Genomic DNA, 27606 nt, shown 5'->3' on the forward strand with positions numbered 1-27606 from the left:
ATCGACAGGCGGATCGGTGCAGCGTCTGCTGTGATGCGGACGTTGTATCGGTCTGTCGTGGTGAAGAAGGAGCTGAGCCAAAGGGCGAAGCTCTCAATTTACCGGTCGATCTACGTCCCAACCCTCACCTATGGTCACGAGCTATGGGTCGTGACCGAAAGAACGAGATCCCGGATACAAGCGGCTGAAATGAGTTTTCTCCGCAGGGTGTCCGGGCTCTCCCTTAGAGATAAGGTGAGAAGCTCAGTCATCCGGGAGGGGCTCAGAGTCGAGCCGCTTCTCCTCCACATCGAGAGGAGCCAGATAAGGTGGCTTGGGCATCTGATTCGGATGCCTCCTGAGCGCCTCCCCGGTGAGGTGTTCCGGTCATGTCCCACCGGGAGGAGACCCCGAGGAAGACCCAGGACACGCTGGAGAGACTATGTCACCCAGCTTGCCTGGGAACGACTCGGGATCCCCCGGGGAGAGCTGGAGGAAGTAGCTAGGGAGAGGGAAGTCTGGGCTTCCCTGCTAAAGCTGTTGCCCCCGCGAACCGGCCCCGGATAAGCTGTAGATGATGGATGGATGGATGGATTTTTTTGTGAAAATGAGACTGATAAGATGATTAGTGTGCAGTGTATATTAACGCAAAATATATTACTAACATGTACAAAGACACAAATGGTTGATTATTTTTTTTCTCCTCGACACTCCTCGGATCTACTTCGGACCTGTGTTAGATCTACCGGTAGATCAGGATCTACCCAATGGGCACCACTGATCTAAGAGATCAAAGAAAATTATCTAACAGAATAAAGACAATCGTACCATAATAAACAACATCACTGCCTTACTTGATAAGGAAAGAAATTATTTTCAAGCCACAACAATCCATGAAACTTAAAAGTGCAGGCCGACAAATCACTACAATGCAATGTGATGAGAGGACACACGCGACACTTTCCGGCATGTTGGGTGCATACAAAACACGTGGAAAAACACAAATGATCTCGAAAGTTGCTTTTTTAAAACGTACACTTTATGCCTTTAACAGTCTCAACAAACACCGACACGTCGAAGTCCGACTCCGTGCATTATCTTTTCTCGTTCGACTCGGGAGGCATTCAAAGACAGCCTCAGAAAAACGGAAATGGGGAAGTTTGTGAACACACAATAAATGAATGAATAACAAAAAAATCTGAGAGAGTCCAGTCTCCTACATACATACAGCATGTGTTTCCTTCATTGCAAGTTGTATTTTTTTTTTGCGGCTCCAGACCGTAAAAAAATGTTTTTTTGTCCAATATGGCTTTTTAAACATTTTGGGTCGCCGACCCCTGGTCTGGGTAAAAGGAGATTTCACTCCTTTATTGATATTGTTTTTCTTCTCCAGAATGAAGATGACTGTCTTAAGAGCAAATTGATTTGGCACTCCTAAGGGGATGAGAAGTTTGTCTTACCGCAAAATTGCAGAATAATTTAACCTTAAGAATGTTTGTTTGGTTTTTTTTACCATGTGCCCAAACCTTACGGACACCCTGTGTTGAGTGGAATTCGTGTTAACAGGGCCACATTGTATCGCCACAATTGATGGCGGGATTTTCTTATCTTAGTTATAAACTGCAAATTCGCAGATTAATTTCAATATGAATCCCCTCCGAACCACCCATTTAAAAAACGTTTTAGTTTGTGAGCGCATAGCATCGTGGTGAAGCTTGATAACCCATTGGGTCTTGTGTGTGAATGTTCCCATGACATTTTACAGGAAATTACCGAACATCAGATGACACGGCAACACAAACACTTGAGTCTGAGATGTAAAATGTATGCTTCTTTATGCATTGCCAAACACCAAAAACATGCAGTCCTCAACCAAAGGGAGTTGTACACAAGCAAGATAATTATTCATACATTTTCCCCCCTCTCAACATCAAATTAAAAAAAGGAAACTTGAGCAAAAACAAAAGGATCAACAATGGAGAATGAACCGTTGATAACTTGAGGGAAATGCAGCAGATTATGAGAGCAAATGTACCGTTCCAAACAATAAGCACTTCCTAAAAGTCCGTTAAGCAATCGTAACACAAAGCACAGAAACAACAACAAAAAACACACTGATGTGAACTGCGGTTTTATTGTGAAATACCCATTGCACCTTCTCAGAACTCCCTTTATTTTACCCTAATGCACCTAAAAACAAGAAGGATCTTAAAAAAACAAACAGAAAAAGACGCATGATGACAGCCAAACCCGGTCCCATTAGCATTTAGATGCAGGTGCGCAGATGAGGGCGAGGGGCTTTTATAATGAGGTTTCATGATCAAAATAAAGAATTATTTCACACCAAATGCTAGGACAGTACTTTGAAGGCAATTTTAGGATATTTATAACAATCTACATATGGAATATATTTCTACTGGGAGCCTATCTTTCCATGACAGGCTCAGACAAACTGTTTGGTTCGTCACTAATCATGAAGATTATAAAATAATTAGGGTGGAAAAGGCACATCCCAACCCTGTCTGCTTTTGTTGTTGTCTAAAGGATACATGAATAAGAATTAAAAGACAAAAGAATGCTCGTGTTAAATTTCTCAATCACTTCCAAAACAAAAACGTCCTTTTGAGTTCTGAATGCATCGTCCAGGTCAAATGTATGTTGTCACCTCTACCCATCATCCGATTATGACCGTGCCCCTCGCTTGTGAGAAGTCCCTGCCCCCCCATCTGCCCATCCTTGCAACTTATTGATGGAAGAGGGCTCCTGGGTCCCCGCCCTCCTGCAGACAATAAGGGTGTAGAATGCCAAGTGGTCGGAAGTGTTGGCAGGAAGCAGCTGAATGGGATGCGGTGGGCGGAGGCTGGCAAAATGTGGGTGTTTCGAGGCATGGGCGCTCAGTGAATGTTATTGGTCTTTCTTCAGTGGTTCGGACGAGTCATCTTTAGCTAGCCCCTCATCCCCAATGGACTCCTCGTACCTGGAGGAGAACAGATGACGATGATAATGATGATGAGGCCGGACAGGAAGAAGACGTGAGCAGTAGCCGTCTGATGGCAAATGCCATACAGGGACAGTCAGTCTACGTGGCGGCGGCCTGTAAGCGACGCCGGTGGGAGGTATCTGTTGCCATACTGGCAGCGTTCATGGACGCAGAGAGGCTGGCGGGGGAGCTGCTGATGCTTGGGAAGGAAGTGAGCCTGGGAGAGGCTGGAAGGACACCCTCGGATGACTCATAGCTACGTGCTCCAAGGGGAGGGATGGTGGAAGGGAGAAAGGGCCAAGAAATAGAATTAAGACGATGTGAGGAAGAAGGAGAGACTGAAAGGATGACAGTGCTGAAAGAAAAACGTCGACAGTAGGTGGGAGCAAAGGATTGGTGTACCGTGCAGTACTATTTTAGTACCTATCCGATATATAGTAAACGCAGGTCCAGTAATGCCGATGAGGTAGATACATCATCCAATTGCCATTTTCCAATGAATTTTCATGTCCTTTAAGTGTTTTGAGGACGTTTGCCTTTTATATTGGTCAAACGGTAAATCCAGGACATCATTAGGACGTTGGTAAATATAAAATTATACCCCCCCCCCCCACACACAGACGTCAGAATTTTTTTCTTAAACAAGTGATAATTTTTTTCCAGGTATTGTTTTGAAACAATCCAAACATCCAAAAGATTGCTCCATTCATTGAACTTTTCTGTATTTTATGTTTGCTTAAAATGAAGAAGTTGTTCAAGATCAACCCTTCACAACAAATATAAAACATTTCGGATAGAAAATGGTAACCTGGGTGTTCACCTGTTTAACAAAACCGCAATGGTGTATACCAGAGCAAAACTGGAACTAGGCTGTCATCACAATAGCTTCGATCAGATATAGATACCGACCCCACCACTACTGCACACAGGAAGAGAAAGAAGAAGACAGAAAGTGGATGCAGTGCAGACATGAGGAAGAATAATAGATAGATGAAGACAAAGGAGGACAAGGAAGGCAGGATGTGGACGCAGACAACGCGATGGAAGACAGGAAGCGACTACAAACAGTGCGGAGGAAGATGAAGACAGGGAGTGGATAAATACAGCAAAGAAGATAAAAACATGGGCAGTGAAAGCACAAAAGGAGGAAGAGGATAGCGATGAAGACAGGGACTGGAATCCAGACAATGAGCAAAATGAATAGATGAAAAGTGGATGCGGACAGAAGAGGAAGAAGACAGGAAGGGGATACAGACAGAAGAAAGATGATGAGACAGCATGTGGATGCAGAAAAGCAGGGAGAAAAATGAAAACACACAGGGGATGAAGAGGAATTCAGAGGGAGTGGATGCAGACAGATGAGGTAGACAAAGACACCGAAATGCCGGCAGATAGAGACGAGGAAGAGGAATGCACAGGACATGGATGCAGACTGTGTTCAACGAAAGGCGTTGCCGTGACGGCAGCGGCACAGATTGTATGACCTTCTTGCCCTGGTTACTCACCTGAACATCTCGGTAAGTTCTCCTTTGATGAGTGCCACCACAACTGGGAAGCCCACACAGGCAGGCACTAGATAAAGTAGAGCGGGCTGACCAGGACACAAATGCATGTTAGTGAGTCTGAGGGGCGGGCAGAGAGAACTTGAGTGACCCTAAACGGCTCACCTGTGCATGTTTGAAGGTGTGCATAACAAAGATGGTGAGGCCCAGTCCGAAGATGTAGGCCAGGAAGCTGGAGCAGAAATATGTCCTGCTGTTCTTCTTCAGGCTGCAGACAAAGAACAATAAAAAGTAGAAGAAGGAGAGAAATGATTGGCAGAACAAGTAGAATCATACAAAAAGAACAAGTAGAAGGATTAGAGCAAGTAGATGGAAAAACAAATTGGAGAGGTAAGGGATCAGATGGAAGAAACGGGAGTAAAAAAACAGAAGTAGAAGGAGTGCACAAGAACAAGTACCGGTAGTAAAACAAGAAGTTGAATAAGGATCAGAAGAAAATGTCAAAACAAGTAGAATAAGTAGATTAATGAAAGGAGGAAAAACAAGTGGAAAGAGGGCCATGTCGCAGAACACATAAATTTAACCCTTTGATGCACAACATGACCACACCCCCTCTAATGCACAACATGGGTCAAAAATGACCTGCATTCATTTTCCATGTTATTTCATGCTGGCTGAGTAATTTTTTATGTTCTCTTTTTAAATCAATTAATTTTATCATCAGGATTTCCAAGGGTTCCTTAGATACCTTGTTTTTGATTACCACTGATCATTATTTCCATTGTTTCTTTCATACTTCATGAACAAAAATAGTTTTTAATATTACATGACATTTACACACATGGGTCAAAGTTGACCCATTCATCAAAGTGTGACTAAATTACCTTAACTATAATAATTTGCGTCAGGTCATTACTTACGCAGGAGACCAAACATTTGTGTTTGATATTTGCAATGTGTTTGCCATTTTGTCACACAGCTTTGATAAGAGAGAACACGGCTATTGAGTTTCGCTTCATCAGTAGTTTAACAACTATGAACTGGCTGCAATGCATTGTATTCTATTCTGCCTATAGAGAAATCAAATAAAAAATAAACTATAATTTATGTAGGCATTGTGCTAAAACTTACTTTCTCTATTGTACTATACATTCACCTATCTGTGATTCCACTGCACAATTGTTGGATGACATTCTCCTAAATTTCTTTGAACCTCTGGTCTTGGTTGTCTCCCTGTAGAGACAGTTCTTTCTATTCCATAAAGTACCCTTGCGTCACACATCCAGAAGATTCTTAGCCCATATTTTGCAGGCTTTCTGGACATGTCCCGGCGGGACATGCACCTGCCTCGGAATGGCACGAACTACTCATCTATGGTGACACAATCCCGATAAAGGCCATGAATTCTTCTTTGTCAATGTTTCTCCACTATTTCCCTTTTATTGTGGCAGTTCTTCGTCCCTCTAAGTTGGTGCATTTTAGAATCTCCTCAAAGATGTCACTCATGAACAGGTGTCACCAACATTTTTGAGGGTGAGAGCAACTTCATGTGTACCGATTGTGTGAAGGGCTACCAAATTGATACACGTCTGAAATAACATATTTGTCCAAAATACCTTCAATAATATGAGGATGTGTTATTTTTAATACTTGATGATTTAAATTGTCAGACTTTGATCGTGTTTCGAAATGTCTCACAGTACTGCCAATGTTTGCATTTTTAAATCATAATTTCTACTAGCAAATCACAATGTCCAGGCACTGGCGGGCTACTCAAGTGGTCTTCACGGGCTACCTGGTGCCCGCGGGCACCATGTTGGTGACCACTGCTCATGAACATATCCCATGCATCTTTTGGTGAAACAGCTGATGTTCTAGGACAGGGGTGGGCAAACATTTTGGCTCAGTGGCCACATTGACTTAAAATTTGATAGACGGGCCGGGTCAGCACAAGATAGATTTATTAACATATCAGAACATATTAATCATGAACAGAACAAAAGCATTAAAGTATTAACATACTTTTTAATGGGAGCAGTCTGGTTGGAATCGTGTTGTCGCAATTCTCAGAACAGATCTGAGGTGTTCATCACTCATCCGGGATCTATGGGGTGCTTTGTTTGTGTTCATCACACTAAAAGTCTGTTCACACACATATGTCGAGCCAAACAACACCAGCATTCACCGTGCCATAGTATGGATGTTTGGAAATTTGGCTGCACTTAACGAAGCATAAAACTCATCGAGTTTCAGGAAGTGGAACTTGTCCTTTAACATCATGTCACATTGGAGATCTATCAGTTCCAACGGCAACTCCTGTGGCACTGTTTCCGGGTCTTGTGAGAAGGGACATGACACCAGCTGAAGTGCCCTGTCAATTTTTCCAAAAATCACAAAAGCGACAGCAGAATTCCTCATGCAGGTCATCCAGCGATTCTCTGTATTTTTTCCCATGTTGTGGGGCCTCCTTTAACGTAGCCAGTGTGGGGAAATGAGCAAATGACTTGGCTGACTTTTGCTTCGAAATCAAATCAGCTTGCTTTTGAAGGCTTTGACGTTTGCTTGCATTTCATGCACAAACTGGTTTTCCCTTGGAGCTTCATATTCAGTTCGTTCATATGTGTCAGTATGTCCACAGTAAAAGCAAAATCACAAAGCCAATCTGTGTCATTCAGCTCAGGAAATTTGTCACCATTATCAAATTGCTCTAAAAATGAAATAATCTCCCGTTTGAGCCCACACATACGTTGACATACTTTCCCCAACTTAACTAGTGGATATTAGAATGGTACAATAAATCCGTGCGATCTGCGTCAGCTTCTTCAAGGAATTGAATAAATTGACGATGGTGAAGTCCCGTCGCTCGAATAAAATTGACAAGTTTCACAACTGGCTTCACTACGTGGTCAAGCTGCAGCATGGATTTACACAGTGCTTCCTGGTGAATTATGCAGTGTAGGAAAATTACCTCCTGCTCAGGGTTGTCCTCTTCCACCCTGTCCTGAACTCTCTTCAGCATCGGATTCAGATTCGGTGATCCGTCTGTGGTAACGTTGGTGAGCGTTCTCCAAGGTAATTTGTGCCTCTGTATGACCGTTTGCTGGCTCTTGCTAGTTTGAATGTCAGTAAAAAAATTGTCATCGTGCTTGCTTCTTGGATGCAAGTAAAGTAAAGGTGTTTTGTTGAGCCTGCAAACTTGCTAGCAACCTGTCAGCGGTGGCTGTACGTTCTTGTGTTGAAAGGTTGCTGGCGTAATTAGCATGTTTAGTGGTAAAGTGACAGCTGATGTTGTATTCTTTTAAAACCGCAACAGTTTCTTAGCATGTATGACATACAGCCTTGGATGGGACTTTGGTAAAAAAGTATTTAGGCCTTCCTTCTTAAACACCCGGCACTCACTGTCGACTTTTCTTTTCTTTGACATTGCTGCAGATGGCTTGCGATCTAACCAGTAGAAGTAGAGCGATTACTGAATTAGAAATGGCTCGCTCTCTAGAGCGCTCTCTCTCTCTCTCTCATTCTTTCGGGGTACGGGCACTGCAAAATAAAGTCACAGCGCCACCTGGTGTTGAACGCCAGTCATTGCAAGTAAACATGAAATAAATTAAGGGAATTCACATCAAACCTTGTACTGTATTCTGAACCAATCTTCGGCGGGCCGGATTAAAAACCCCAACGGGCCGGATCTGGCCCGCGGGCCGTAGTTTGCCCATCCATGTTCTAGGAGGAGGTCCTGGACATCTCCTTCAAGATGTTTGTGGCTTCTTGTTCTGCCATGAGTGTGGAGGATTCTAATTCCAGGCAGATCCATTTTTACTCAGTCTATTGGACTGAGTCCGAGTTTCCTCTTCAGACGATTGATCAGAAGAGTCTTCTGTGTCATGAGAGGACTCTTCTTCATCCAGGAAAGCTGGATTTCCAGATACACCTAAACCTAATCAAATATGTGCAATTCACAATTGTCACCAAACGTATTTTGAGGCAACATTAGAGCAATTGAAAAACAATGCATGTATTAGAGATGAACAAAGGGGGACCTTTGCAAAGCTGTGAAATATTTTTTCACTCCAAGTGCAAAAGCTAGTAAATACATGTGGGTCTTTCTGGCCCATGTGTGTAACCTTGAAGTCGAAATACAAAAGCTATACCAAAAGAAAGGAAAAGTGGAAATAATGACCAGTGGTAATCAAAAACTAAATATTTACTGCATAGTTGGAAGAGTAATTGATCAAATTAAATGTTTTTAAAGTTACATCATAAAAAAACTCAGCCATGAATGAAATAACATGAAAATGAATATGGGTCATTTTAGACCCATGTTGTGCATTAGAAGGGTAGTGATATGAAAATGTTTTTTATTCAAAAAGTAAGAAAGTAAAAAATAAAATAATTGTGTATGATGGTCAAAAAGAAGTTAATTAAGGAATACCTTGAACACTGAATGATGAAATTAATTTTCACTTTTGACCCATGCTATGCATCAAAGGGTTCAAATAAGTAGAGGTCAGACAGTAGACAGGGAATGAAAGCAAAGGACAGACAAGAAGAAGTACACATTTACAGTCGTTATACGCATATGACGTACGATAAACAGAAGCAGAGAACCAAAAATAAGTACAACAAGAAGGATAAGCACAACAACAAGTAGAAGTAGAGAAACAAATACAAGTCAAATAAGTGGCAAAAGAACCAGTGGAAGAATGACCAGAAGGAGTAGCAAGAGGAAAGATGAATACAACAAGAAGAATAGCAATGAGAAGAAAAATGAGAAAAGAGCACAAAAAACGTACAAGACATATCATATATCAGTCTGCAGGCTTACCTGACGTCAAACCGCAGCAGCAGCGCAATGAAGATACCCGGGATCACAATGTCACCGAGACCGAGCATCGCAAAGTTGCTGGCATCCAGACCTTTCTCCAATAAGTCTTGAGGAAAAACCACTGGCAGGGAGAGACAGTGAGGACGTCAACACGTCAATCTCGGTCTCTTTGAGTAATAATCCCATTGGCGGAGTTCCAACAAATTGGACCAACTGAGTCACGTCAATGCATGTGATGAGAAAAAAAAAAAGTCTCGTTATCAAAAACAACCGATACTCACGTTTAATTGGCGCCTCAAAAGACTTGGCGACGGTCACCATGACATTGGTACCAAATACCTGAAAAACATCAAGAGTGAGTGTCAGCACCAATATTACGTTTATTCATTTCAGGTGAGATCGGCTGTTACCCAGAAGATATCGTAGACAAACAGTCCACCTAGAAGGATGCATCCGGTACTGACATTGTTCAGGTGCAGAAGTTCCACCCCGTTGAGAGCAAACGCCAGGCCAAAGAGATTGTTGGCGATCCAATGCTGTGCGGCCACATCAACGCCGGTGTGTTATTGGCCGGTTCGATGTAAAAGATAATTGGCTTCGAGTGTCTTATCACGCCGACCGCAACGTGCAATACCTTTTTGAGAATGTACCAGACGCCAACCACGCCGCTGGCAAGCAGACACACCAGGTTGTTGGTGTCAAACTCGTAGTTGATGATCTCTAAAGAGACAAAACAAAATTTGACAATCGGCGCGTTCAGGCAAGGGGAAGAGGAGGAACACGTTTTCTTGGACCCACCTTCTTTGTTCTCCCCAGTGCCCTGCGTGAAGAGCAGCTGGTACTGCTTGTTTGGCACAGAAGAGGGAATGACTCTGGACAGAAGAGGACTTTTGGAGATCAAGAAGAAGAAGAAGAAGATGGGTTAACCCATGTTAGATTCCAACCGGGCGCCTTTCAATGTGCAAAGCTGTGCGAATTACCTTATCGTGTGGGATAGCGCCAGCACGCCAAGCACAAAGAAGTAGACAGACAGCAGCAGGTTTATGTATGCTTGAGAAAACACCTGCAATAGCACCGCACCAAACGTTATGTTAAATTATTATGTTAATTTCACCAGCTAATACGTAACCGCAAGTTTGCTGCTAAGTACGTGCTATTGTTGACTGCTACGTTCAACAGCTTGTGCCACTAAATTCACTGATCTAGTCGCCAGCTGAATGCTTCCTTGCCTTGAGTAGAGACCTGCACCCCTGTCAGTTACATCTCTCTAATAACGACTTCTGAGTATTGTGGCAGAGCAGGTTATTGTGCATATTATTTGCACCATTTTAAAATCAACCAGGTCATAAAATTTTCAGCGTGGTCACTGTATCTTCTGCATTATAGGGCGTTTCGGAGTATATGGCGCATCTTCAATGAATGGCCTATTTTAAAACTGGTTTCATGTATAGGGCGCACCGCATTGTAACGCGTATTGAATAGAAGCAACAATTATGGCTGTGATTGCGTTATGCAGCCACTAGATTGAGCTACGCTAAACAGAATGCAGTATAATACAGGTTGATTAATGTAGCGCGTTCACAGGCGCTGCAGCTAAACAAAGCGCTTTAAAGAACATTTAAAATACTACATCCAAGAAATCTGAATATTGATCCATATGTAAGGCACATCGGATTATAAAGCTTTTGAGAAAATTGAATGCTTTTAGGTGTGCCTTACAGTGTGGGAAATATGTTAATTGGATAAATGTGCATATGTTGGTTCAGTGTATTTTGATCGATTAACAATTCAAATTTATATTTCCACACAGGAAAACTGGTCTCACCGCTCACACGGACATTTATACAACTCAACTATCCGTCTACGAGGATTCCATCTCGCAAGTAAAATCACAATACTACTCTGGACTCGTCTGCTCCAACGCTGGAAATACAAAGACTCTCTTTTCTCTCTGGAACAAAATCACTCAATCCCCTGTCTCCCTACTACCTCACTTTTACTCCTCTGACACCTGCAACACTCTTCTCCTATTTTTCAATGAAAAAACAAAAAACAAAAAACAAAAAAATCAACAAAATCCACCAGCACCTGGGGTCCTCTGTACCCCTCCCATCCTCTGACCATCCTACCCCTTGCGAACCGTTATCTTCTTTTGAACTCCCCCATCTCTCATTAATCTCAGACCTCATCATCAAATCCAAGACTTCCTTCTGTCAGCAAGATCCCCTCCCTACAGTCCTCGTCAAATCCTGCTTACCCCTCTCTGCTTCCCTTCATCTCAGCCATGATTCATTCCTCACTGTCTACTGGAATTGTTCCTATCCCCTTCAAAACTGCAGCCGTCACCCCAATCCTGAAAAAAAATGGTTCAGATCCCAATGATTTCAATAAAAAAACATCTCCTTCCTTTCATCTCTAAAATTCTTGAGAAAATTGTTGCCTCTCAGCTCCACTTCCACCTCACCGACAATAGTCTCTATGAACAATTCCAGTCCGGCTTCTGTCCCCGTCACAGGACTGAAACAGCCCTGATAAAAATCACAAATGATCTTCTCATGGCAGCAGACTCTGGCTTAATCTCCATCCTGATCTTCCTTGACCCGAGTGCGGCTTTCAACACCATCTCTCACCCCATCCTCCTTAAAAGACTCTCCACCATAAGCATCACCCACAACCCCCTACGTTAATTTCACTCTTATGTCACTGGCCGCTCTCAGTTCATCCAACTCAATTCTTCACTTCACAATCCCTCCTCTTCTGGTGTGCCCCAGGGTTCTGTCCTGTGTCCCCTCCTTTTCATCATCTACCTTCTTCCCCTTGGCAATATTTTTCGCGATTTTGGTATACACTTTCACTGCTTTGTGGATTACACCCAGCTCTACCACTCCAGCAAACCTGACGCCTCCCTCCTCCCTCTCACACCGTCTCTCAGAAATCAAATCTTGGTTTACCCATAACTTCCTCAAACTTAACAGCAATTAAACAGAACTCCTCCTCGTCAGTACCAAATCGAGCCTACACAAAGCCGTCATTTTCTCCCACACTATTGACAGCTCTACTGTGTCCCCCTACCTTCAGATTTAGAGCCTGGGTGTCATCCTCGACAGCTCACTATGCTTCCACTTCCACATCAATAATAACAATACCCAACAATAACAACATTACCCAGTCCGCATATTTCCACCTATGCAACATCAACCGTCTACATCCCTCACTCACTCCTCACACAACTGCTATCCTTGTTCACAGTCTCGTCACCTCCCCTATCGGCTATTGCAATTCACTTCTCTTCGGTGTCCATCACAAATTCCTCCATAAACTTCAACTTGTTCAGAATTCAGAAGCCCGGATCATCACGAGAACCCTCTCCTTCCATCATATCACCCCCATCCTCCAACAGCGCCACTGGCTCCCTGTCAAACTTAGAATTAATTTCAAAATATTTCTCTATACATTCAAAACCATCCATAACCTTGCCCCCCCAACTCCCCCATCTGTCAAATCTTCAAATTTCCATTCCCTCTCGCTCACTCAGGTCCTCATCCTCCCTCCACCTCTCTCTACCCTCTGCCTTCAGCCGCTCTGCCCCCAAGCTCTGGAACTCACTTCCACAATATTCGTAATATTGACTCTCTTCCCACATTCAAAACCCACCTTTTCAGACTAGCATATCCACCTTAAACCTTTCTCTTCTTTTATTTATAATTTTATCTGTGGTTTTACTATTTGCTCTTGGTTGTAAAGTGTCCTTGAGTGCCGTGAAAGGTGCCTACAAATAAAATATTAAAATAAATAGTATTCTTATTATATTATTATTACAAGCGGTCAGGCATGGTCATCCTAATGAACAATAAATGTGTATGTATTAGGTCCTACCGCTAGACACCAAGTGTTTCTTAGCCATTTACAATCCTATGAATACTTTGAGTCAAGTGTAAGGAAGAACTTGCAAGATGACCTTGAAGAAAAGGTAGAGTCCAAAGAGAGTACAACTGGCAATGATTGGGAATCTGGCAGCATCCCGGCTGGTAATGGTCTCCGGCATGTCAGAAGTGTTCTGCAGACAGCAGCAGGGGTACTTTTAACACTTCCAGTTAGTTTTGTTTGTCAAACCTTTGAATGTGATGAACCACGTATGGCTGCTGCAACTCTTCACCAAAGGACACAGACGTCAAAAAAGACACAATCATAGGTAAATAAACATGGATGTTTATATGACTGAGAAAAGTATAAACGAGCAGGCAGCTGCGTTGAGCCCTGCACAAAAGGTTGGGGGTATTTGGCTTTTCTGTGAAATTAATTTGTCGAAATCTTTGAATGCACACGACCAACCATCCCACGTCTCAGTGCTTTTGGCTCAATTAATAGCTGGATTCAGAACAGGTGTTTGAGTCATGAACATTTCCAAGGATATCCTCGTCGAATTCACAACAGGTGTTTGAGTCATGAACATTTCCAAGGATGTCCTCATTGAGTCCTTTCTGGGACTCTTACAGTCACTCAGAAACCGGCTAATGACTCAAACTCGAAGCTCAGTGGCAATTTCCCTCTGAAAACCTTCATTCCAAAGCCTCGCGATGGCAAAGTGCTGCTGGTTGGTTGTTACGAAGTGTCGTCTTGCGCTCACAAGGTGAAAAGATGAACAGCATGATGAAAAGGACTGCTAAATACAAATTTGAAATCAACCATAACTTTTGGCGGGGAGGATGATCAAACAACTTCTTGTTTCAGATTATTGAAAAAAAAAAAAATCAGCAAAAACCTTGACCAGTTTGACATTTACATTCAAAATGTTTAAAAAGATCAAATTAAGGTTATTTCATCTGCACAGGTTGGAGTGCATTTTAGGTGCAACTTTTACCCAAATGTATTTATTATGTCATTGAAAGAAATCTAACCCAAAAACGCAACTTTTTGTGAGTACCATATTTTCCGCAATGTTGGGCGCACCAAAAAGTCTTCCATTTTCTTAAAAGTTCACCGAGCGCCTTAAAATCCGGTGCGTCTTTTGTATGGTCAGTATGGGAATATGTCGACTCCAAGATGGCTCCTTCCTGGAGACATGCTTCCAATGTTGTAACTTGCTGTTGTTTCACTGAACTGTGTCGCTGCTTGATTAAATAAGTATGTGTTGCAGCTCCGAAAAAAGGAGAGCTGTGGTGTTAATTTTTTAAAACAGTCTCAACAAATACAGGTACATCTTTGTCTATCTCCGTGCTTTCTTCCGTTCAACTCGAGAGTCGTTCAAGACCGCCACCGAAAAACGTAAACTAACGATTACTTCAATGAAACTACAAAAATTGAAAATACATCAAAACTGAAAAGCAAGCGAGGATATAACAAAATAAATTCTATTGCCCCCCCCTACATTATTTATATTGTGATTTCATCATTTGTGAATACACAACAAAGGAATAAATAACTACGACTGACATCTTGTTGTGTTATTTTGACTTCAAGATGGCACCGCGAAAGTGGCTGCCTTTCCAGCAGCTCCTATTTACAGGTACTGTACGTCTTTGTCCGTCTCCGTGCTTTCTTCCGTTCCACTCGAGAGCCGCCTCCGAAAAACGTAAATTAAATCTGACTTCAATGAAACCACTAAGAAAATCTAGCCAGGAAATCACAAAATAAATTCTGTAGGGGGATATATAATTTATTTTGTGACGTCCTCGCTTGATTTTCTGTTTCGATGCATTATTTTCAATTTACATTTTTCAGAGGCGGTCGTGAACGCCTCTCAAGTTGAAAGGACTCTCAAGTTGAACGGACGTCTCTCGAGTTGAATGGAAGGAGCGTAGCACCATCTAGTGGACACATTGTAGATTGTGTCTTTTAGTTCGAAGCGTCTAACATGAAAAAAAAATTACAAAATAGCCATTCATTGAAGGTGCGCCTCATAATCCAGTGCATCTTTTTGTGCGGAAAATACGGTAGTGTATTCTATCTGAAGCCATTCTGTCTTCTAGTTTGCTGATTTGCAACGGGTTTATTTTAATGATACAAATAAGATCCATCCATCCATTTTCCGATCCGCTTTATCCTCACAAAAGTCGTGGGGGGTGCTGGAGCCTATCCCAACTGACTTCGGGCAGTAGGCGGGGAACACCCTGAACGGGTTGCCAGCCAATCGCAAGGCACACACAGATGAACAACCATCCACGCTCACACTCACACCTAAGGACAATTTAAAGTGCTCAATCAGCCTGCCATGCATGTTTTTGGAATGTAGGAGGAACCAGAAGAATACCCACGCAGGCCCGGGGAGAACATGCAAACTCCAGACAGGGAGGCCGGAGTCAGAATCAAACCCCACACCTCTGTACTGTGAGGTGGACGTCCTAACCAGTGGCCCACCAGGCCACGCCAAATTTCAATATGATTATCACATATAGGGGCATGAATTACTGGGAACTTATTCCTGCATAAACACACTTAAGGTTAGAAGTCTACGAATTAAAACACAATCCCGCCACTAGTTTAACCATTCCAAGCAGAAGCAATAAAAGCTCAAAAACGGTTCTCAAAAATATATACTGAATTGAGATTTAAAACCCTCATTATATCTCTGCAGCTCTTCTTTAGGTTATTGTGAAATATTTGCAACTCATGTTGGGTCATCTTTTCGGTTCTTTGCTAAAATCTGAGTTAAAATATTTAAGTAAGTATTTAAAATCTGAAATAAAGGACTGAATGAATGAAAATACAGTATTCCCTCACGTTCAGCAGATGATACATTCCATCATCCCCCCCCCCCCCCCCCCCATGGGAGAATTTCCACAAAGGAGAGGCCGACAATTTTTAAATGATTTGTACCTCAATTAATGGAGGGCTTATTTAATAACTTATTTAAGGTAACCAACTCACGGGGGGAGCCCAAATGGTGTGAGATTAAGCGAATGGTGAGCCCATTGCACAGGACCACGATGACCAATCTATGGAGCCCTGAACTGCTCATCCAGGAGCATTCAAACCTCACACAAATAAAGTGCAGGGGTACCATCTTGTTGGAAAACGACTTGCTGCGCGTTACCTACAACTGACAGTAATTCATCATCATTTTAGTCACGCGGTGCTCAGCAGCCAGGACAGAGATGCGGGTACTTATTTTACCACATTCTTCTTCTGTGGTTATTGCAATTTCGTTTGATAAATGACAAGGTAACACACGTTTAAATGGTTAATCAGCCTTAAAAGACTTTGGAGGCACCGTTCTGGTTACATTACAAATTGTTGCACCTGACTGTTATCAAAGTGCACTTGAGAACCTGATACTTGTTGTTCATGAGATGCATCACATCAACATTAAGACCAAAGAGGTGATCTGATTGGTTCATGTACCGGAGGTGGTAAAGTGTAAAACAATCTTGATTAGTTAATGATATGGCGGGGTTGGGCGAGGAAGTGTGAAAAAACTTTCATGCGGTCGATGCGATTCAGGGTCGTCATGGTGGTATATTAAGATATTTTGTGATGTTTTCTTTAACCAATGTATATTTTCTCAGAGGAAACTCTTGAACCTGCTTTGGAATGATTGCAAGTAAATGATTACAAGTCCGTGCCACTTGGTTACACAACAAACAGCGTGGCGTAGGGAGGGTTGAGAATGGCCACTCACCCCTCCCGATGCACACACTTTAGAGGATAAAAGGAGGGGAGCGATGCTAATTCAGCAGAGTCCGCTATGGGTTACCGTACGAACGCCTAGCTCGTATTGAAGCTCACTCTGCTGAGGGTGTTGGCTCTCCACCCAACTGGCACACGGTAAGAGTTCTTTAGCTTCATACAACTTGTTTGAACTGTGTTATCATTTCTGTGTGGGACCAATAAAGTACCTATTGTTGGTAGCCAGAAGTGTCTTGTCGTTATTTCTGAGTGCCTATCTCCGACGATCCTTTATAAAACTTGATATTCATTCAAATTGAGTATCAGAAGTGTTTCAAAACACATGGTGATATGATGGCGGTTAATTTGTTGCACACATACACGTACAAAGTATGTACGTTTTCATGCTTACAAACAGCATCTTTCATACTCACTCGGATGCCTGACTCGCACGCTTTTTCTCCGAGCTCCTACAGACAAGACAAATGTAAACGGACAAGACAGTCAAGTCAACAGTATTTATAGAGCACTTTCAAACAGCCATCGCTGCATACAAAGTGCTGTACATGGAGCAATTTAACATGCACAATAAACAGTAAGACAAATCGGTAATAAAGGCGGTAGAAAGCACCAAACAGTAAAACCAAGAACAAATCTAAGTCATGCTGAGTCGAATGCCAAATAATACAAGTGAGTTTTGAGGAGGGCTTTGAAGATGGACAGTGAGGAGGCTTGCCTAATGTGCAGTGGGAGGTATATGTGCTCCCTCTTACGTGTACCAGTCAAGAGGCGAGCAGCGGCATTCTGGACGAGCTGGGATGTGACAAAGGCATGAATTACTGTCTCAAAGTGTTCACGTGAGAGTAGAGGTTTTATTTTGGCCAGCTGTCTAAGGTGAAAGAAGCTGGATTTAACAACGGCACCAATCTGCCGATCGAGTTTGAAATCACTGTCCAGTTTAAGGCCCAAGTTTGAGACTGTTGACTTAAGATAAGGAGACAGGGGCCCCAAGTTTACAGGATGGAATGTACAAGGGCCACTGGGACCAAACAATATCACTTGCGTCTTCTTTTCGTTGAATTTCAAGAAATTTTGTGCCATTCAGGTTTTGATTTCTTCCAGACAGGATAGGAGTGGCCTTAATGAGAAGGCGTCTTTCTTGCTCATAGCAGTGGAAGGGAATACCATGTTTCCTTAAGATGGAACCCACAATGGGAGTAGATACAGCGAGAACAGCAGAGGCCCCAGAATTGAGCCCTGTGGAACACCACATGACAGGGGAGCAGTGCGTGACTCAGAGCAGCCAAGGCTGACACAAAAGGTTCCGTCAGCTAAATAGGACCTAAACCACTCAAGAGCACTGCCGCCAATGCCCACCAAGTGCTGCAAACGAGTCAGCAGAATACTGTGATCCACTGTATCAAATGCTGCAGTTAAGTCCAATAAAACTAGACACACGTGGTCTCCAGCGTCATTTGCCAGGAGGATGTCATTAGAAACGCGTAACAGGGCTGACTCCGTGCTATGCATTATCTTGAAACCTGACTGGAAGACCTCCAAGATGTTATGTTCATCCAAGAAAAGTTTCAACTGCATGTGCACCACTTTTTCCAGAATTTTGGAAATGAAAGGCAGTTTGGAAATGGGCCTGAAACTTGACAACACATCTGGATCAAGACCAGGTTTCTTGATCAAGGGTTGGACCACAGCATGTTTAAACTGTTGGGGAACTACACCAGAAGAGAGGCTGCTGTTGATGATATCCAAGACCGATGCGCCAACACTCGGGAGAACCTCCTGAAAGAAGTGCGGGGGAAGAGAGTCGCAAGGGGAGACGGATGGCTTCGTCTGGCGAACTACATCCTCCAAAAGCGCCAAGGACACAGTTTCAAAAGAATTTAGTACAGCTGAACATGGAACATGGACAGAGGGGTCAGATGCAGTATTTGAGACCGGAGTCCTAGCTGTAGAGACCTTATCAATGAAAAACTGAAGGAATCTGTTGCACATCTCGGGTGAAGAATCCGAGCAAGTAGGCACAGAGGGTTTGAGTACAGAATCTATCGTTTTAAATAGTGCGCGTGGATTGTGACGGTTAGCTAGAATAAGGTCCGACAGATATTCTCTTTTGGCCTCTTTTACTGTGAGCTGGTAGTTACGCCAGCAGTCTTTGCAAATTTGATAAGAGACGTGCAATTTGTCTTTTTTCCACTTGCGTTCAGCTTTGCGACACTCCTGCCTAGCTGCGCGGATAATGTCGTTAAACCATGGCTCGGGTTTACGCTTTGGGAGCAGTTTTTGAAGCAGCCACCAAACCCAGGATGGCACGGCATGACGAGTCGAACCAAGAGGTGAGTTCCTCTGTGTTAGACGAGGGTACGCAAAGGTTATTAAAGGCATCAGAGAAACGACTAGCAGTACGAGGGTTAAAAATTTGGCGTTTACAACTTTGAGCGCCAGATTTCACAGCAGCATGCGATAAGACTACCGTATTTTCACAACTATAAGGCGGCATTAAAAGTCTTAAATTTTCTCCAAAATGGACAGGATGCCTTATGGTGCGGAGCGTCCTTTATATGCGCCGAGTTCCAAAATCTGACTGACAGCCGACACGCTGTTTATATAGAGAAAAGGCGGAAGTGACTGTGGCCAGGCATGCGGGAAAGAAGTCGGCCAATCAGGGAAGGGTGGGCGTGTATATATACATATATGGAGAGGGAGAGAGAGAGAGAGAGAGGACAGGCAAGCTAGTCCGCCAATGGTGAAGGGCGGGCTTGTAAGTGGACGCTAAAGGGAGGGACGCCTCAAGCCAGTACCAACACTTGTTAGAGTGTGGCAATGTGCATTGTTGCAAAACAACTCCGGTTTTGGTTTCTAAGAACCCCTGAAAATAAATTCGACAAAAAGACACGCCTACGAAACTCAGTTCAAACTTAAAGCCACCGGTTATCCTTTTGGCATGCGTGCCCATCTCACAGCAGCGGTGAAAAAACAAGTGAAGCAAATGAACTCTGAGTTGCCGTTATTCCCGGAGGCTTGACTAAAGAACTCCAACCGCTGGACATTGGCATCAACCGGATGTTCAAAGTAAAGTTGCGAACGGCATGGGAACAATGGATGATCGGTGGCAAACAACTTTACAAAGAGTGAGAGGCAGCGCTTGGCGAGTTACGCCACAATACGCGGCGTTTTTGATGGATTACGGTACTTGCACAATTGTTCAATTCTTTCTACACACGCACGCACTGCCACCATGTTTCGCTCTGTTCTTTACTTTCAAATGTGGGAAAGCTTCACACGAGAGAAATGTTGACTTTGCTGTTGCTACTCCTTCTTTCCGCTCGGCAATGCGTAGCAACTCACACTAGCATGTGATGCATTCAATGACAACTGAGATGTGCAGTCCTCTGCTTCTGATACAGAGGATGAGGACTTTGATGGATTTCTGGGTGATGATTGATCGAAAAACCTGAGAACATTGTACGATGGCTAAATAAAATACACCCGAACTCAGTTCTGCTTTCGTTGCCTTTTTAAAAATGTGTGTTTAGCTTATCTGTATGTCTTGGCGTGCTACCGTATGCTTCAAGCTAATGTGTTAGAGTGCGCGCATGCATGCCGTATGTTTAAGCTGGCGTATGTTTTACCACTGTAAAACTGCGGCCAATAATACAGTGCGTTTTGTCTATGTGTAAAATACAGAAATGTCACCCATTAATGAGACTGTGGCCATTAGTACGGTGCGTCGAATAGTCGTGAAAATACGGTATGTCAAATAAAACTGCCATGTGATCAGAAATCCCATTTTCAAGGACTTCCAGATTTAACACCGGTAGACCATGAGCAAAGACAAGGTCTAAAATATGTCCTTGTTCATGTTCATGACAGGAAGAAAGAAGCAGGATCAGGACTGAATCCAATTAGTCATGCAGAGGGAAAAGCACACAATTGAATGTTCATAAATGAGCAAAGGAGAAAGAATGATGGCAAAACAAAGCCACAGTAAATTTGATTCTTTTCCACTTTCTCATCTCCAGAAATGTGTGCATGGACCATTTCCAGGGTTTGCGTTTTCGCTCACTTCCTCTTTGCTAGTGGAATAAAAGGTAAACTGACCATTGATGAAAGGAAGACATTTTCTATCAATATCAAAGCAAAGTCAGCGGTAAATATCAGTGTGGCAGTTTAGTTTTTAACGTGAACATCTGATGTCAAAGTTACTTTATATTGCTTGTGTACAAATTAGAGCTGTCGGTTTAGCATGTTTTTATTGGCATTAATGTAAATGAATTTTAACGGGATTAAATTTTTTTCTCGCGAGATTAACGCGGCACACGTCACAGCGGATGTTACATTGCTCTACAAATAAACCAGAAACAAAACAACAAGCGCGCTGCATAGGTCCACACACGTTTGTTTTGCCAGCCACGGCAGCGCGAGACACCGAAAATGGATACTTAAAGAGTTTATGAATGGAAAGTTTACTTTTAAAAAGTTGCCAGATTGTTCCACTGACTAGACCAAAGTTACCTATATGTTTTGCAGTCGTAAACTGAGCTATCATCATTGCACGTCGAGTCTGAAATACCACTGAATGGCCAAGCACACAGCTGATGTGAGTACTCCGCCCCCCGTCTCAGATAAACAGCTATGGAGGCTGTAAATTTCCCCAGTGTGGGACAAATAAAGGATATCTTATCTTATAATTTCAAAGCGAGGAAAATGGATAACACGACGAAGAACAAATTTGCTGAAGCCGTAGCTAAATGTATGGTTACTGCATGTTAGCCTGTCAACATTGTCCACATCTTGGCTCAAGCTGAAATCATTATCAATAACGACTCCACTACGGATTGCCAGCAAGTGCCTCCATTACAAGCTATGAACAGAGATTGTACGTAGCGGAAAAGACTATGGTACACCAAGCGGGAGAAGACACTGTTTTGGGAGAGAAATAAGAGACGAGGTTGATAAGCCTCTGGTGAATAAAGAGCAGGTAGCCTGTCCTGGTTACGACGTTAAACTGCATCAAACTGGTCCTCCAGGTTGAGGGTTGGGCGTGAGGTTAACAACCTCACCCTGTAAAACAAAAACCTGTTACAGAAACGACGAGAGGAAGCCATTCCGGTAAACCACGGTGAAGAAGAGACGGCACATCCTTGGATGTATCTATGACGGGTGAAAACCAGCAGGAAGCCCGACCCCTGATGACCCCGATCTTTGGAACCAAAACCAACACCAGAGTAGGCACATGGAATGTGCGCACAATGTTCCAGTCTGGTCACATGGACCAGGTGCTGAGAATATGAGGGACTATCGCCTGGACATCTTAGGCGTTAGTGAAATGAGGTGGACGGGGCAGGGGCGCCTCATGGTTAATGGACCAACTTTTCTATACTCTGGGAAGCAAGACCACCATTCCCATGGAGTCGGCATCATCCTCTCCAGTAGTGCAGCAAAAGCATTGAATGGATGGAAGCCGGTGAATGAACGGATTATTACAGCAAGGCTCTACACCAGATATGCCAAAGTAACCATCGTACAAGTCTATGCCCCAAGCGAAGCTGCCTCAGCGGACGATAAAAACACCTTCTACAACCAGCTCCAGACCGTGCTTGAGGAGATGCCCAGACATGACATCAAAATGCTGATTGGAGACTTCAACGCAAAACTGGATAATGACAGAAGGGGCCTGAATGCCACAGTTGGACCACATAGGTCTGCAAGCTCCACAAACGACAACGGAGAGAGACTGTTGATGCTAACCAGTACCAACGGCCTCAGCATTGGCAACACCTTTTTTGAGCACAAGCGGATCCACAAAGTAACCTGTGTTTCACCTGGTGGCGGGACCCGGAATGAACTGGACTACATCTGCATCAACACAAGGTGGCGCTCGTCGTTGCTTGACATTCGATCCTACAGAGGTGCAGATGTGGGTTCAGACCACTTCCTTGTGGTGAGTAAAATAAAGCTGAAGCTGAAGAAGGTGAAAAAGGTGCAGCCCAAGAGACCTTACGCAGTGGACAAGCTAAAGAATAAAAACTTCTCAGAAAGCTTCTGTGAGGAGTTGAGTAGGAAGCTCAAGGTATCACAACACCTTGCAAACATTGAGGAGCAGTGGAGTATGTTCTCTTGTGCCATTGCTGAAACTGCAGAAGCAGTTATAGGCAGAATGACAGGTACCAACAAAGAGAGATGGATAACAGACAACACCTGGAAGTTGATTGATGAAAGGAAAGTGGCTAAGATAAAAAGAGAACAAAAGTGGAGGCTCCGGAGCTGGAGGATGGAAGACGAGGAGTACAGACGCGTGGACAGGGCAGTGAAGAAGAGTTGCAGGAAGGATAAAATACAGTGGCTAGAAGAGAAAGCAAGAGAGGCACAGGAAGCAGCAGAGAACAACAACACGACGACCCTATACAAGATCGTGCGGGAGCTAACCAATTCCAGGAGCAGCTCTAGCGTGCCAATCAGGAGCAAGGATGGCAGGACACTTCTAAGCGACGAGGAGCAAGAAGCAAGATGGCTGGAACACTTCAGGGAGGTTCTCAACCAACCAATGCCTCCCGTGCTCTTCAATTTCGATCAAGAGACACCAGCTCCAGCTCAAAATATTACATCGAAAGAGATATCCGAGACTGAGGTTGCCAAAATGATCGGCCACGTACTCCGACTGCCAAGAGAGAGACCGGCAAGTGTGGCCATGGACTGGATGCCAGAGGGTGGATAGAGGAAGAGAGGTAAGCCAAAGAAGACGTGGGGACAGACTGCCAAAGAAGACAAATGGAGGAAACTCGTCGCCCAATGTTCCAAATAGGAACGGGCGCAACTAACTAACTAACTAGTTCAGATGAACAAATGAACAGGACAAGGACTGGGCAGATGGACTGAACCATTTTTTCAACCGTTTCGACCAGTCGTCTGTCCCTTCCCCCAACCACAAACTGCAACCTCTCTCACTGAGGACTTCTTCTCCTCCCCCTCCTCTTTCGACCAGCTCTCATCAACCCAGTATGTCACCTGGTTCCTGCCTGTCCGTCACAACAGAGTAGGTAAGGAACCAACAGAGGAAGATGAATGTGAGGAAGGCAGCAGGTCCGGACAAGATCAGTTCCCGGCTCCTCAGGACCTGCTCTGACCAGCTGTGTAACATTGTCCAGCACATCTTCAACCTGAGCCTGAAGCTGGGCAGAGCTCCACAGCTATGGAAAACTTCGTGCCTGGTCCCAGTGCACAAGACCCCCCACCCTAAGGAGCTGAACAGCTACAGACCGGTGGCGCTGACGTCTCACCTGATGAAGACGCTAGAGAGACTCATCCTCGCCCACCTTCGACCGCTGGTGAGCCCGTCACTGGACGCGCTGCAGTTTGCCTATCAGCCTGGCATCGGCGTGGAAGACGCCATTATCTACCTCCTCCACTCAGTGCTATCACACTTGGAGAAGGCTGGGAGCACTGTGAGAATCATGTTCTTTGATTTCTCCAGTGCCTTCAACACCATCCAGCCCAATTTGCTGGGAGGCAAACTGCAGAACGCCGGAGTGGACCACCATCTCACAGCATGGATCATAGACTACCTCACAAATCGGCCGCAGTACGTGAGATTGCAGAGCTGTGAGTCGGACCGGCTTCTCTGCAGCACTGGAGCGCCGCAGGGGACTGTTCTGGCTCAAATCCTGTTCATCCTCTACACCTCGGACTTCAGACACGTCACTCCAAACTGCCACCTTCAGAAGTTCTCCGATGACTCCAAGATTGTTGGCCTCATTACAGAAGGGGGCGATCGGGAGTACAGGGGACTGACAAAGGACTTTGTGGACTGGTGCCAGCAGAATCTCCTCCAGATCACCCCTAGGAAAACTAAGGAGTTGGTTGTGGATTTCTGCAGGAATAAGTCCTCACCAGCACCGATGAACATCCAGGGTATGGACATAGAGAGGGTGACCTCCTACAAGTACCTTGGTGTTCTTCTGAACAACAAACTGGACTTGTCTACAAACACGGACACCATGATTAGGAAAGGACAGGAAACTGAGGTCTTTTGGGGTTCAGGGGTCGCTCCTTAAGACGTTCTATAACTCGGTGGTGGCCTCGGCCATCCATTATGGCATTGTCTGCTGGTCAGGCAGCATCTCAGCCCGGGACAGAAAGAGACTGGAGCGACTGGTCAGGAAGGCCAGTTCTGTCCTAGGTTGCTCCCTTGACACTCTGGAGGAGGTGGGCAACAGAAGGATGCTAACTAAGCTAAACGCTATGATGGCCTGTCCCTCCCACCCCCTCCAGCCCACCCTGACAGCACTTGGTAGCTCCTTCAGCCAGAGACTGTTACACCCACGCTGCAAGAAGGAGAGATACCGACGCTCGTTCCTACCGACTGCTGTCAGGCTGATGAATAAAAAATAACAATCATAACAATAATAATAATTAAATGATGTGAAGGAAAATTGTAAATAGTACTGCGATTTATCCATTTTGTGTTCATATTGCATTTAATTGAAAGATGTTTGTTGTTTTTTTCTCTTTCTTCTTTCTACATACATTCTTGCTGCTGGAGGCTGTAAATTTCCCCAGTGTGGGACGAATAAAGGATATCTTATCTTATCTAACTAACTAACTAAGCCTGTCGAATACGATGTATGCCACTGGCGCGATTGTTACTCGTTTGGAACTATTTTGTGTGGAAGGTTACAGTGTTCCGTGTCCATATAAATAAAGTGGATGGACCTTAGATGTGTGTAGATAATGTTATATTGCTCTGTTTTGATTTCATAAAAAGAGCTGTTAAAGCAGCTGTTGTGTGACAAAATATTTTTTTCACTGTTGTTGATGGACAGTAATATTGTGTGAGAGATTATGTGTGAATAACTGCTCCAAGTGAAAAATGTTCATGTAAAATTGAAAATCGAAATTGTTATTTCAGTAAATATTTGCATTTTGCACATAGAAAACTGATTTATGATTCTGTGTTGATGAGAGCATTAAAAAAATTAAAAAATAGGACAAAAAAATATAAAAGGAAATACAGAAATGAAAAAATGTGTGAGTAATCACGATTAATCTTTGTTAATTTGAGTTAATTATGACAGTTGCATTTTTAATTTGATTAAATATTTTAATCGTTTGACAGCTCAAATACAAATAGATTTGGGTTTGAGGTTTTCTTCCTATTTCTGAAAATATGTCTGTCTGCAATTTGTGAAGACTAAATGTATGAGCTGAAGTAACATAACGAATGGTGAAAGAATGGATTGTGACATTCATTAAAGCCGATACTTGTAAGCAACGCATGAGGTCTGTTTGGAATGTAACCATAACGGCGATATTGCAATATTAACATTGTGACAAAATTGTCGTTATGTTACGATATCAAAAGAAGCATATTGAGACTGATTTTTTTTGTTTTAAATTACTCTTCACCCGCTTCAACCGAACAAAGCATTGTGAGCTACACAGACCACAATGCTTTGCGCCGCTGATTGAATACAAAGACAATGACATAACAAATAACTGGCTAAGTCACTTCTGTTGTGTGCAAACACAATGCTTTTTTGTGTGCAATACGATAAGCTTTATTTTTTAACAGTATTGAGAGTTTTTAAACAGTACTACAAGCTTTTTTTATCATGCCAACCGTGCCACTATATCGTGACAATTATCGGATCGTGGAGTTCATATTGTGATTCAAGACATTTCCATTACGAATCATGATTTAAATTTTAGTTTTAAAATTTGTGATCTTTACTTTGAACTTTGAACAAGCTAGTGGAAAATGAACTTCCCCAACACTGTTGGGGACATTCAGCCGTTTCTCAGCGAACACTCAAAGCAGCCCATCTCTACAGAAGACGAGAAGACAAACTGTTTTCGAATGCAGCAACCGCGTCTTCAACAACTTTAATCGATCACCACGTTCTCTCTCTCGACCAAGTTCTTGCGTGATCCAGGTCGCAAACGCCGGTGACGGCAAAATAACCACTACGTGTGCAACGAGATGACGTCAACAGTCGTCACACAATTAAACGAGCCCGAAACAATGTTAAAGGACGTAAAAACAAACACAAGCTCAAAATTCAACAACGGTTAACATATTAATTACATAGGCAGCTTTAGGAATCACATATTGTGATATAAGATAGCTTCTCTGGTCGAGAGCTAGCTCGATAGTGCGCGCTGCTACTGCCTGCTAACGACAGTCTTACCTTGGACTTCGAGCAGGCCACGGAGCGCAGAGCTCCGAAGAAGATGGGCACCAGAGCCATGAGCACCAGGCTGCCGTACGCCAGTGCCGTGCCCTCCGGCGTGGCCACGAACTTGACGGTCGCGTTGAACGCGTCCGTCCCGTTGGAGTCAGTGGCGTTCAAGGCTTCCATGAGCGCGGCGGCGGTCTCCTGAGCCGAGGTGCTTGCTTTTTCCACCTCAGACATATCTCACCGGGGATCGCAGCTGTAAAGGCAGGGGAGGTGGATGGCGCTGAAAGTGTGTAGAAAACAGGTCGAGAAACGGAGGACGAAGCCGGAATCGCATGCGTGTCACTCGTGGAATAGATGCGACCCAGCCGGTAAACCACTAAGGCCACGTTTCTTAAAGCAAAGATGCACCACGAGGGAAGACCTCTCACTCTGATGCTATTGTTGTTATTTTTTTCTTCTTCTGCTTCTTCTTCTTCTTTTACTTTTACTTAATGGCAGTTGGCAATTGTCTTGTGGTGCGTTACC

General features: G+C 43.7%; 1 protein-coding gene across 4 annotated transcripts; it reads right to left on the reverse strand.

Moving 5' to 3' along the window:
* Positions 1-1797: 1797 nt before the first annotated feature.
* Positions 1798-27526, reverse strand: hm13 (histocompatibility (minor) 13). 4 transcript variants are annotated; one of them, XM_052058800.1, is made up of 12 exons: positions 27091-27522; positions 17323-17358; positions 13242-13340; positions 10264-10346; positions 10082-10170; positions 9918-10003; positions 9694-9819; positions 9565-9622; positions 9284-9404; positions 4627-4729; positions 4465-4550; positions 1798-2956 (listed from the first exon to the last, which is right to left on the reverse strand). In XM_052058800.1, exons 1-12 carry the CDS (start codon positions 27313-27315, stop codon positions 2884-2886), a joined length of 1185 nt encoding a protein of 394 aa, XP_051914760.1. In that variant the 5' UTR covers positions 27316-27522; the 3' UTR covers positions 1798-2883. The 4 variants fall into 4 exon arrangements, with proteins under 4 accessions (XP_051914760.1, XP_051914761.1, XP_051914758.1 ...); XM_052058798.1 differs by lacking the exon at positions 1798-2956 and adding an exon at positions 2968-3215 and having other exon boundaries at positions 27091-27526; XM_052058801.1 differs by lacking the exon at positions 17323-17358 and having other exon boundaries at positions 27091-27521.
* Positions 27527-27606: the final 80 nt, after the last annotated feature.

Source organism: Hippocampus zosterae, chromosome 2 (genome assembly GCF_025434085.1).
Source record: "Hippocampus zosterae strain Florida chromosome 2, ASM2543408v3, whole genome shotgun sequence".
Taxonomy (NCBI): Eukaryota; Metazoa; Chordata; class Actinopteri; order Syngnathiformes; family Syngnathidae; genus Hippocampus; species Hippocampus zosterae.